Source organism: Bidens hawaiensis, unplaced genomic scaffold, assembly GCF_021521415.1.
Source record: "Bidens hawaiensis isolate Kalapana, Puna unplaced genomic scaffold, B.hawaiensis_p1.1 tig00009662_1, whole genome shotgun sequence".
Taxonomy (NCBI): Eukaryota; Viridiplantae; Streptophyta; class Magnoliopsida; order Asterales; family Asteraceae; genus Bidens; species Bidens hawaiensis.
The window spans coordinates 1,006,673-1,019,285 of record NW_027491725.1 but is presented as its reverse complement, the minus strand read 5'-3'; the positions used below and the strand labels follow the sequence as shown (position 1 = coordinate 1,019,285).

The 12,613-nt window shown below is 33.4% G+C and overlaps 1 protein-coding gene and 1 pseudogene across 2 annotated transcripts; both read right to left on the bottom strand.

The window, feature by feature from the left end:
• Positions 1 to 1,465: 1,465 nt before the first annotated feature.
• Positions 1,466 to 6,979, bottom strand: LOC143533372 (glutamate receptor 3.7-like; annotated as a pseudogene). Its single transcript, XR_013135340.1, has 6 exons — positions 6,685 to 6,979; positions 4,676 to 5,934; positions 3,851 to 4,128; positions 3,393 to 3,424; positions 2,711 to 3,114; positions 1,466 to 1,887 (listed from the first exon to the last, which is right to left on the bottom strand). The product of XR_013135340.1 is annotated as a glutamate receptor 3.7-like (transcript).
• Positions 6,980 to 9,168: 2,189 nt separating this feature from the next.
• Positions 9,169 to 12,396, bottom strand: LOC143533388 (putative GPI-anchored protein At1g61900). The gene is made up of 8 exons (XM_077028195.1): positions 12,327 to 12,396; positions 11,996 to 12,199; positions 10,991 to 11,560; positions 10,054 to 10,299; positions 9,900 to 9,911; positions 9,492 to 9,641; positions 9,323 to 9,367; positions 9,169 to 9,227 (listed from the first exon to the last, which is right to left on the bottom strand). Exons 1-8 carry the CDS (start codon positions 12,394 to 12,396, stop codon positions 9,169 to 9,171), a joined length of 1,356 nt encoding a protein of 451 aa, XP_076884310.1.
• Between the last annotated feature and the right edge of the window lie 217 nt (positions 12,397 to 12,613).

Below are 12,613 nucleotides of genomic sequence, written 5' to 3'. Positions count from 1 at the left end.
ATAAAAAGCCATTTTGACATTTCATTTCTTACGTGTCACGACTTACGTTTTTTGTTTTATCCCTTTCACCCTTTTCGTAACGGATAGTCAAGGTTTTATAACTATTTCAACAGAATAGCACTAAAATGATCAAATGGTTAGTTTATTGAAATATCAAACAATGTGAGGTTTCATGTTTAATTATTGTTATGTGGAGCAAGTTAGCAAGTTTCGTACCCATAGCCTTTTGAAGAAATATAAAGGCTTACTTTTACTCTAAAATAAAATGATGTATTGTATATGCATCTGGATTCTAATGAATCGATCACTTTTAGAAAAACTAAAATTATTAGCTCGTAAAGCAAGCAGTAAACTAAAACTTAATGTCTCCAACGCGCCATGTGACTAGAGTTGGGTGTGCATTAAACCTGAAACATCCGGAATGGGTATACCCAAAACCCGATTGACACTTAGACCGGGTGTGGGATTAGTTTCAATTGGTTTTTTCATGGATTATTTCAAACGTACTATGAAGGGGCAAGCACACCCTATGTGGGCCGGATCTCGAGACCCCAATGTTTTTTAAAAACTTTTTTGTAGAGATTATATGTTAAATTTTCAAAGACTCCATAAAAATAAAAGATGGAACATGCTGTATCAATATTAAATGCAGTGGTAAATTCCTTGTCATCTATCTAACAAGTCATGGGTTCGAAGACTCATTAAGGTTAATTTTTACAGTTTTATAAAATTGCAATTACTATCCTTAGGTAGAGTATACCAGTCACATTTTGTTGTTCAAAAGCATCTTCTCTCCACATACTCGCAAAACCAAATTGAAGAACAAAAACCAGAACAAGAGTAGAGACCTTTGAACTTTTGCCTCTATACTACAAATATTAATACATAGTTAAGAGTTTCTTTTTTTAACATTATATTCTCCAATTTTCTTTCTCACGTTAGACTTATATATATTGGAGAAAGTTAACGTACAAATGAAATTAAAATGCTAAACGTGAAAATCAAGTAGAGTAATTATGTAATTATACCATAGAGTGTTTACATAATTACTCAAATTGTATATATAATTACTCTAATTGATTCTCACGTTTAATACGTTAATTTCATTTGTATTTGATCAAATCCCTATATATATAATAGTCTATTTAAACTTAAAAAAAAAATCTTATCTTAGACAAATTTGAATGAACATTAATTACTCATCAAATAAGCTAACAAAACAACTTAATTAATAGATTGAATTTTGAATAGAGGAATTCATTCATCATATCTCAAATCCATTACATTCATTTCTTTATACAATAATGGAAAATACTTGATACATATCATATCATGCATACTAATAATATTCACAGTTCTTTATAAATTATTGATGAAACTATTAACTATAATACTATATCATGTTAATATTCAAGGTATACACACATACATACATACACCACCACACCTACCTAGTATCAAATAACATTAAACAGTGTAAGAACCTTGTGGATTACCATCATCTTTCTTGAACATATTCTTGATGGCCTCTTCTTTCTCATCAATAAAATCACAAAAATTAAACAGCACACCATAGCAACCCCTGCGTGATGATGACGTCGGCGAGCTCGCGTCTAACATCTGCTTTTGTTTATAATAAATATATTGACGAACAGTTTGTAATAAAAACAAAACGAAAGCAGTGAGTGAAAAGATCCCACAGATCATGTATAAACCATAAAAACTGCTCATTTGAAGCTGATTATGCTCGGTTTCACGGCCCACGCTACTCGAACAACCCTTCTTGCAAAACCATTTTTCGTGGATTTCTTGAAGCTTTCCGTTTTCGGAAAGTTGTGTGATTGCTAAGGATAGTGTGGTTGCGAGAGGCGAGTCTCTCTTGAATGCCTGATATTTGATAAAAAAACAATGAACATATAATTTGCTGATGTGGATTATTTGGTGACAGGTCATCCAAAAACTGATAGATCAGCTAAGGGTGGTTACAAGGAAACAACTAGTTTCACAAGTTGTTATAAATGTGAGTTTTCTGAAAGCAGGTTGCTATCTAAGTAAAAGAAAAAATAAAGGTTAATAGTAATCCCTTATAATTACACTAAAATGTAACTTATTTGCACTTTTCTGTCATTTGTATGTTAAAAAAAAGATTTCTTTTCTAGTCTATCAACTAAAAACCGAACCGAAAATAATTTATAAAAAAATTAATAAATGGTGTAGCCCAAAAACTTTAGTTTCAAATGTGCAATAACAAATTAATTAACAAAAATGAAATTTCAGGGCCAAATTCATTATTTTGGGCCTTTTTTCTCGGCTCAAAAGTTTCAAGTCCAAATGATAAAACCGAAACCAAACACACATGAAAATTGAAGACCGAAAAAACCGAAACCGAATGGTTCTCAAAAACCCAAAAACTGAAACAAAACCCATTATGAAAACCGAAAACTAAAATCGAACAGCTTTCAAAAAACGAATTTTCGTGTTTCTGGTTCGGTTTGAGCCCAAAACCGGTCTACACCCCTAATATGTAAGTGACCCCTTGTGACAGTTAGAATGGTGATGAGTTGGCACCAATCTTTTTAAATGTCATGGAATGCTAAAATGGTCAAAGTAAGTTTCATTTTGATGTTATCAACCCAAAAAATACCTTGCTGTAAACAAGAAACAGAAATAGGCTAAAACTATGCAACCAATTAGCTATTAAGTTACTTACAAATCCCCAGCCGCTTCTTGTAAACGGTTGACCAACAATCGCAAAATCATCCCAATCCGAAAGAAACAACTCAACATAAGGAAGCTCATCAACAGCAGCCACACCACCATTATATGGGCCCAACCGCAACGCTTTTTCATATTCATCCGGTGACCCGAGTTGAACAAGGGTAGATCTAGGCACAAAAAGACTTTCGGCCAAATAAGTATACGCGAATGATCCAACTTGGTACCCGATTGGCAAACGAGTAGCCACTAAACTATCTATTCCCGTGATAGGTGATGGAAGTTGTTCAACCGTGAGGATTGATGTTAAGCTTGCGGTGTAGCTTGCTGTTATTACCATTAATAAAAATAGCCATACCACCATTACCAATCGTGCAAGCGGGCTAATTGTATCTTCCTCTGCAATTTTAACATGCGATTAACAATGATAACTATAAGTTGCTTATAGAATTAAAAGATAATGCATGTTTTAATGAAGGTTACACATGTAACAACAGTGACATTTGATATAATTATTATTAAACATAATAAAAAGGATCATTTCTATTCAAAGTTGTAACTATTTTTTAAGAAACATTTATAGCATATGAGGCATTTGATGTGTGCAACGCTAGCATGTCATAACCAATGCCGCATCATCAATTTACATAAAAACTCAAAGATTAAGAAACACTTACGATTTCTCTTGAACAGAGTCGAGAAACTGAACCTGAAAAACAAATAACTGTAGGTCAGCATCATTCAACTATTTCAACACATTGCTTATATCAGAAGTGGCAAGATGGTGATGTCAGGCGGGTTGGGTAGCGGGTCAAAATGATGCGGGAAGGGTTGCCACACAAACTTTTGTTTTATGTTTTTAATACTAATTTTGTCCTTTCGACTAATAGGCGTTAAATTTTGTCTGATCAAACATTTTGAGTAAATTACACTTTAATGACTGTTAGTTGATAGGACGAAATCTGTTACAACACGTAAACATAAAGGATATTTCTTGTTATATCATTAGTTCAAGAACGAAAAGTGAAGAAATGTACTCCTTTTTTTATCAACTTGAGATAAAAACAACCCAAATAGTCAAATCGACATATTTACAAGTAAACAGATCGAAATAATACATAAAGAAAGAACTTACAAGAAGATTGTTACGAGTTGTCTCTTAAGCGGGCCCCTAAAATCATCATTAACACGGTGTTGAAGAAGCCAAATAACAAGAGCAATTAATACGAAAGCCGCTGCAGTGACACACCACATTTCTACAGTGAACGGTCTAAGAAACACCCAAGTGCTCGCTTTTGAATTATTAATAGGAACCACTATCACAAGACCGGTTGTAGCATAAGGCTGTGTGTAGTCAACAATCCTAGTTCTGTTTGTCACAATTGCAATATCTCCAACCGCCCCGTCAAATGTCTGTTAATAACAAAATTAATTTAATTAGTTAGTTGTAATAATGCGCACTTCAAATGCTCGTATGTTAACATTTAAGTGTTTGATGAATTCTTATTGTATGATAAATTGATAGATAAAAAGTGACACATAAACAACTCTTTCTGTTTAAGTAGAAACAAAAGAGTAAAATACTATTTTTTGAGTTTGAATAATAAAAAATGACATGTTTTTAGACTTATAAGATATAACAAATGACTATTTTTCTAAATTAAAAAATGAAGAAAATGAATTTATTTTTTTAATTAAACATGCCACGTCACTTTTTATATAATCCACATTGGCATTAGAAAAAAAGAAAAAAGTTATCATCTGCCACATCATAGTAACTTGATAATTGCATAATATTTGAGTGACTTTAATGGAACAAATGAAAATCTGATAGTCTGATACCACCAGACAATCAGTTTTACAGCTCGTGTAAAATTGATTATGGACAGGTAATATTGGAGCCATGAATGAAAATTAACTGATTATCATAAAAATAAGATTTAATCAATATTATACTTACATCATCCATAACGAGCCTCACAAGCTCATCATAACTCGGGTTGGTAATGCCATCTCCAAATGGCACGAATCTATAAGGGAGTTCATAAGGAACTAACTTAAGTGCCTCCTTAAACACATCAATACAGTATCCTTCAATCGTATGATTACTTAACTCCGTCACAAATTCAACAAAGCTAGCCCGTTTGGGTATCCCAATTCTTAACGGCCGTTCAGTATCACCGATAACCCATCCACGAGGCCGATCCGTTTTCCCACCGGGCCAAGTAATCACACCAAGTTCATCATTTGAAACCGAAGAGTTCGTTTTATTCACTTTCAGAAACTCGGGTGGTTTGACTGACAGACCCGAGTGGTTTGATCAATAACCCACATCACAAACCGCCAATTTGACCATGTTAAAAACTTTATAGCCAGATGGGATCAAGTTTCTATCTCCGTCAAAACGAATCCGACCTGTCAAACCGTTAAAATTTGTCTCGGATAATATCTTCACAAACTGCTTCCCATCATCAAAAATCTTGAGTTTCCCGAATTGTGACCCAACAATCGTGAATGTTAAATTATTTTTTTGATTAAGAAAAGTGTCAATCATGTGTGCTACGGTCCACACGGTATCATACGCATACGACGCGTAGACATTCTCATCCGGTAATACTTGTGGAGTATGTTGACAAATACCAACAACGCCCTCGACAACTTTTAAAAACGGATGGTTTTTTGATGTAAATGAGGATAAAGTCGTACAAAGCCAATCAGTTGTTAACCATATATAATCACTAGTTGTCATATTAAGCTTATTCACCACTTGGAAAAACTTCAATGTGGGATCGGGATTAATGTGAATGATATAAACACAAGGACCAAGCGGGATTGACCCGTTAAGCACATTAGTGACGTCATCAACGTTATAATTAACGGGCAAAGCTAACTTATATGAAATCTTTGACTTTCTTTTTTCCACCTCATCATCTAGTGAAAATACACCATTTCTTCCATACTCGTCATCTGTGTAAATTGCGATCACTTCTTTCCACCCGTAAAAGTCGATCAAATTAGCCATGGCTGCCATCTGATACGCGTCACTTTGTGTAGTTCGAAAGAAATAAGGGAATTGGAGGGAAGATAAAGTGGGGTCTGTAGCAGCGTATGATACTATAGGTACTTGAACACCGTTTGCAATTTGGGATATCATGTGAGCCACCGTTGATGATTGTGGCCCGATTATTGCTACAACGTCTTTCTCGAGCATCTGAAATGCTGATAAAAATGTTTTCGAGAAACTTTATTCGGTAAATTTAAGTTGCAGACACATGAGAATACAAAAGACAGTTCATATGTTATAACATAAATTGACAAGAAAATGACATTATGACTAATTGACTATGTTTAACTATGTATTAACATATATAATCAGAGATAACTAGTCACCACTAGGTTTAAATTCCTTTAATCATAGATGACAAATTGACTATGTTTAACTATATTATAGCGAGAACAAAAAGCACAGGCCTAAATAGTTTAAACTTTTATATCAATGCATCATATTTTTTAAGATTACTATACATACAAATGCGTATGCTACGTAAATAAAAGCAACTATTAACTAACGTGTTCATATATTTTTCTTTTAATTCTTAAGCATTTACCTACACATGTGGGTTCTACAAATAAACAGGAATCTGTTCATATACATTTATTTCAAGAAATAAATAAAGCATTGTATTTTAAATATTAATCATTTTCTTATATTTTAAATATTGAAAAATAAATGGCTTATCTTGTTCTTCAGAAAAAAAAAACAATAATTCATACCCTAAGTTAACTCTACGGCTCTACCCTTGTCCCTTGGGCTAAAGAGCTGCTTATTAAAAATCTAAGCTATTAATTAATATCCAAAAGCTAATAACAACAGCAAAAAGCCTAACTTAAAACTCTATCAAGGACCTAAACCTAACATAATAAATTGATAATTAATCAAATATATTATATAATATTATATAAGCATACCTCCAATTGAGCTCTTGAAGACACTGCAATTAGAATCCTCCATGATTAACCTCATATGAGTACCATTCAGAATCCTTATTCACATCAACCACAGCTCTTTCCATGGCTACCTTTGCAGCTTTACCGATGACTGAATCAAATGAAAATAGAGCTCCAACATTTACAAAAGCAGGTGGTGGTTTTGAGTAAGCACAAGTACTGTTGACAATAATAAGGAGTAATAATAATAGCACAGTGGAACCCATTGAAAAGCAAGCATCAGAGATTAGACATGAAATTAGATATTAGAGTGGGGTTGAAGAAGCTAAAGTATGTTTTAGATTAGTTAAAAGTGTTTTTTAATGGTGGGTGTGTGTGTTTGAATGATAATGATGGTAAGATAAGAATAAAGTCGCCTAGGAGTCCATTGGATATATACTCTACTCTACTCTAATCTAACCTAATCTAATCTAATCTAATCTATACTAAAAGAAAATAATGAGGATGATTTGCCAGTTCCACATTCATTTTTAGCTTCATCTCTCTTCTCATTCATCTTACCTGTCCATGGATTATGAAGTAAAACCATATTAACAAATGGGTTATAATTTTCTTTCTAATTCTCTAATCTTTCATTTCACTCATCCTAACTATCCATTACTCATGGGTCAAAATAATTTTGTCAAATGGGTTATAATTTAATTTTTAATTCTCTAATTTCTCATCTTATTTATCCTATCTATCCATGGGTCATGGGACAAAACAATTTTGAGAAATGGGTTATAATTTCTATTTTAATACTTTAATCTCTCATCTCATTATCATAATTATCCACGGGTAATTGGTCAAAATAATTTTTGCAAATGTTGTATATAAAAAAATCGAATTTTTAAATTTGAGATTCTATACTTCTTATTGTTTGTACTATATATTTTATCTTCTTTTTATCTATAATTTTTCATTCATTCATATTATGGATCTTTTTATCTTTATTATTTTATAAATCCCGTGTAATACATGGTTCAAAAGCTAGTTATATATATTTGTTAGAATAAAGGCGATCAAAACATGGGGAAATATGTTTGTTTTACAATAAAGGCAAGGAAAGCATGAAGAAATACTATAGTCATGGTTACTTAGACTTTTATTTATAATAATTAATAATTTTAACAACTTTTTTTTATATCATGTATTATAAAAAGAATAGGTTGAAACTTGGGGTGTGTGGGTTGGTTTGGGCTTTGTGCTATAAACGCGTAGAAATCAAAGTTTTCAGTTATGAGTTATTGTTAACTGATTAGTTGTGTTGATTAAAGAAACAAATAGTATGAGATTATGGGAGAGTAAAAAAATATTCGATTATAGTCTTACAAGTGATTAATGGAATTGAGGGAAAGTATTTCACTATTTCTATTGCACCAGGGAGGCAGAGAGTCATACCCTATACGGGTGGCTCACCCACCCTGTTTGTTTTATTGAAGAATATTGTTGTCTTTAATGTGGCACCCAAGTAAGAAATGTCGTATCTGATGTGAAAAGCTGAAACGTTTATCGAGAAAGGAAGAGTTTTATAACTCAATAATGTCTTCTTTAGGTATCCCTTTGTCGGTACATTTGATGACACAAGGTGGTTTGGTTTGGCTGTGTGGTCAAGCATATGTGGTAGGTCAATTCCGTGCAGCTCAGTTTTTCATAGACAGTGGTGAATGTAACTGAAGTCTGAAACGTCAATATAACTGAAATCTAACGGTAAAAATAAGTTTTTGGAAGAAAGAAAATAAATGAACAATCATTTTTTGTTTGATCCGGGTCGTTAATTGATCACCTCCAATGGAAACATAAATTAGAATTGGTGTTAATATTCGGATTACTTTACCATTGATTCTATTCAAAAATATTCAAAAAGTTCGCATACATATGCCTTTAGTCTTAAAACATGATGTGCATTTGTAGCAGGTGTATAGAGCATCTTAGGCACATTAAAAGTCATGACGGTCTAAAACTTTTATTAAAAATATACGTACATAAGATACGCTCATTAACAATTTAGAACAAAAACTTTTTCTTCATGTTATTTGTACTTTAAAAAAAAATTCACTAAATTTTCACAATGATTTCATGAGCTCTTCGCGGCCATTTCACAAACGTTTACAATCCCTTCACACAAAGAAATGTACATAAAAGAATCCACAACGACAACATCACGAGTAAATTCACAACTCCCCTCTTCATGAAGCTTTGGCCTTTTACGAGTCCATTTTGTTAACTTAGTTTTGTTTCCCAAGATTATTTTACATTTGTGAGTTTTACTCTGAACAGCCATTCTTAATGCACAAGATGACAATTGTTTATTTGCTTACACTAAAAACAATACTATGATACATCATACACATAAGTGTGGGTTTATATACCCAACGAACCATGTAACTCGCGATTTCATGCCCAAATTAGCTTTCGTGGTTGCTAACTGTATGTCACAGTGTTGGAATGACTCTAACTTGAGCATCAAATGAACATGGCAAGCATCAACAAAGTTGAAATGAAAAAAACATTATCCTGCAGCCCTGTAAAATATATTGGTATATAAAAAATTAATTAATAATAAAAAGAAGTAAGAAATTAATTAGTTAATTTATAAGTTAAAGACGACTAAGCTCACCCTTCTGATATGATGTTGCTTTAGGAAGTGCTGGAAGATCTGTGCCTGTGGAAATCATATATTCTTAACGGATTAAAATTTGTTTACTTTAAATAGATAAATATGACATTTTAGTTTTGAAAGAGTAAATATGATATCATGCATGTAGAATGGTACATGAATTTTGAACTATTGGACGAACAAGTAAACCTACTTGGATTAGATGAAGAGCGTGGCCATGGTGCTGCAACATTGTCATTAAGGTCGCATCTAAAGTCGATTCCCGAAGTTTGATCATACGTCACATCGAAAGGCAAGCTTGGAAACAAACAACCAGAGTCTAATAAAAAGATAATATGAGATTAGATTAAACTGCCAAAAAACCATAATTGTCATAAAATTAGTTTGTTACAAACAATGATAAAAGTGAGTACGCATACGCTAACATGAACTTTCATTAAATAATTGACTTTTTGTTTTATTCAATCAATTTGACCCATTACAGGAAAAACACAACATGAATGGACCCTTCATAAGTAAATGAGTCAAAATTGACACCTCAAATCTGACACGTATTATTTCCAAAAATCATACATACCTTGTGACCCAACTGTTGTATAGCAAGTAGACAATTCCACGATTGACAACATCAAAACACCACAATAACAACACCACCTATAAAACTGTTAATTAAAACGGTCTAGACATATCATAAAACACAAGAAATGTTGGGAGGTACGAGGAAAATTAACCTTGGAGAGAGAAATCTTTGAGCTTTACACGACAAATGTCATAAACATTAAGCGTGACGTTAGCCTTTTGCAAGCTAGCAGCTAAAGAAGAAGCACAACTTATGGCTTGCAAGTTTGTAATGAAGCTTTGATCTTGCAACTGAGTAAAGTAATGCTCCAAGGCATCACAACAAGTTGTTTGGTTATTAATCACCTTTCCGCATTCTTTTGAAACGTTGCTCATGTCGGGAAACACAAGCGGGCAAACTAGACCGAAAAGATTTTATCATTAAAAAGAGGACACTGAATACGGTTAAGTGCATTAAAAGGTAACCAACTTATATCTAATTTTGAATTCAGTAGTCAACTTTGTTATCTTTAAATCAAGGTTAGCGGTAAATTACCGTGATTGTAACGTACTAGAAATGTCATAATAATATAAATCTCTGTTTTACATTCAAAGTTTAAAGGTAACTTTCAATCGTTGTAAGCAAGCGTGTAAATTTATGTCATGACACAAAACTAACATACGGTTTTGGTTTAGTCTAAGTGTGTTCGGGCCAGTACGTTTCAAGCCAAACCCGAATTAAATTAACTAAATGAGTCAGGTGCGTGTTAGCCATGTTCGAGGGGTAACCTATTGTTTTATATAACTTTGTCATAACCTAAACTAGTTGGGTATTTTATGCCACAATTTTAAGATTAATAAAAAACTGATCATAAGTTTTATAGTTTAATCTTATAGGGTGTTTTTTTTTGGTGTCAAAATTTGCATTTTCGGTTGTAAATTTCTCATTTTAAGTCTGGCATGTAAAAACAAAATGATATCAGGTCAAACGAGTCGTGTTCATGTTAACCCTTCCACGAGTTCCATGCTTGCATAGTGTTTCCTAAAATATAAACTGAAGCAAAGTTGGTTACCTTCTTGAGCAGTTTCATATTTAGGAGACATCATTACCTTTATTAATCTTGCAACTAGAAACTCCTCGCAAAACCTTACTTGCATCAGAAGGTTCGAGTTTCCTTGCAAGCCAACGAACCACAATCTTCTTACAATCATCAATCACATCCGGCACGCCATAATTCTTTGAAGCCATATTCACCGCAGCATGCATTATAGCACTTTCACAAACTTTATTCCCACATTCTTTCACAGGATCAATTATTTTACAAGATTCAATAACTCTAGAATTGTTCAAAGTGTTTTCAATATCTCTAAGATCTACCAATGGGCAAGAAGTGCGAGTGAGGTTAGTGGGGTTGATTGCGCATATTTCAGGAAGATGGTTATAGGAGCCTTGAGTTTCCAAGAGTTGTGTGATGTCCGAGAGGCAATATTTGGCGTGCATGTCGTTAATGGTGAGGTTTCCGCTAGAGAGACTGGATTGGGCTATAAGGATGTTTATTGTGGCATCTAGTTGAGGGCAACATACTACATTGGCTAGATACGGTGCTAGTGGACCCCAACAATCGACTGCGGTTGTGGTTATGATGCTTTCGACGTTTGAAAAGTTCAATGGACACTTTCCTGAAACGTTTAAATTACAACTCATGTAACGTTCAAATAAACCGTAAGCGGTCAAAAAGGTCAATCATTTCAGTAAATGGGTTGACTAAACATTCTTTTAAATAGGAATTGATTAATTGATGTGTTGATTACATTTACAAGATCCAAATAGTAAAATGAAAATCTTAACTTTTTAAAACGATTTAGGAGGTTGTATTCATTAAAATAGTTTTTTGAAGAATTACAATGCTTCACATATGTCTTAGCAAAATCCTTTATTTGACCTATTGAGCTCGTTCGAGATAAACATAACCTAAAACGACTCATTCGAGTCAGTTGAGTCAAAATAGTCAACTCTTTGTTTCAAATTAGATGTATCAAACAACTAAACCTACTTTCCCAATATTTCTTGGATCATAATCATAAGGACTAAACTAAAATGAGGTGCAAAAATACCTGAAAGTTTTGGAACACCGACATTTGTAAACGGCATCAAAGGTGAAGGCGCGAGTAGGGGAAGAACACGTTGATGATCCAAATCAGGAGGCTCAACGGGTGACTGAGACTCCTTAATGTTTAATCGTGGTATATTAGAACTAATTATTGTGCTATACGACTCATATATGTCTACATATCCAAATGTAAAATAATAAGTTAGTTCTAATAAACAACTTCAAACATTTAATCACTCTCAAATAATCCACCATCTAGATGTCAAAATTTGGTAACACCAGACACGGATTGAACTTTAATGATCAAAACACAAGCATCATAGAATTGAACTTACGGACAAGAAGCAGTAGCAATGTGAATCGGAGCATTAGGTGTCGATAATTACTTGTACGCACTCGATCCATCATTTCCTGAGATCATGAACTGTAACTATATATACACACAAACACATATGTGTGTGTGGTGGTGTTGAATGGCGGATTTTGGGCGTTTGTTTGTTTCACACGGAAGGAGGGAAATCAGTGATCAGTCAATGACTTCAAATGCAAGGATGGGTCACGTGCGATGCGTGTGCCGGCATTTCTGCCGAAATTGAAATCACCTTTTCAGTATTTTAAATTA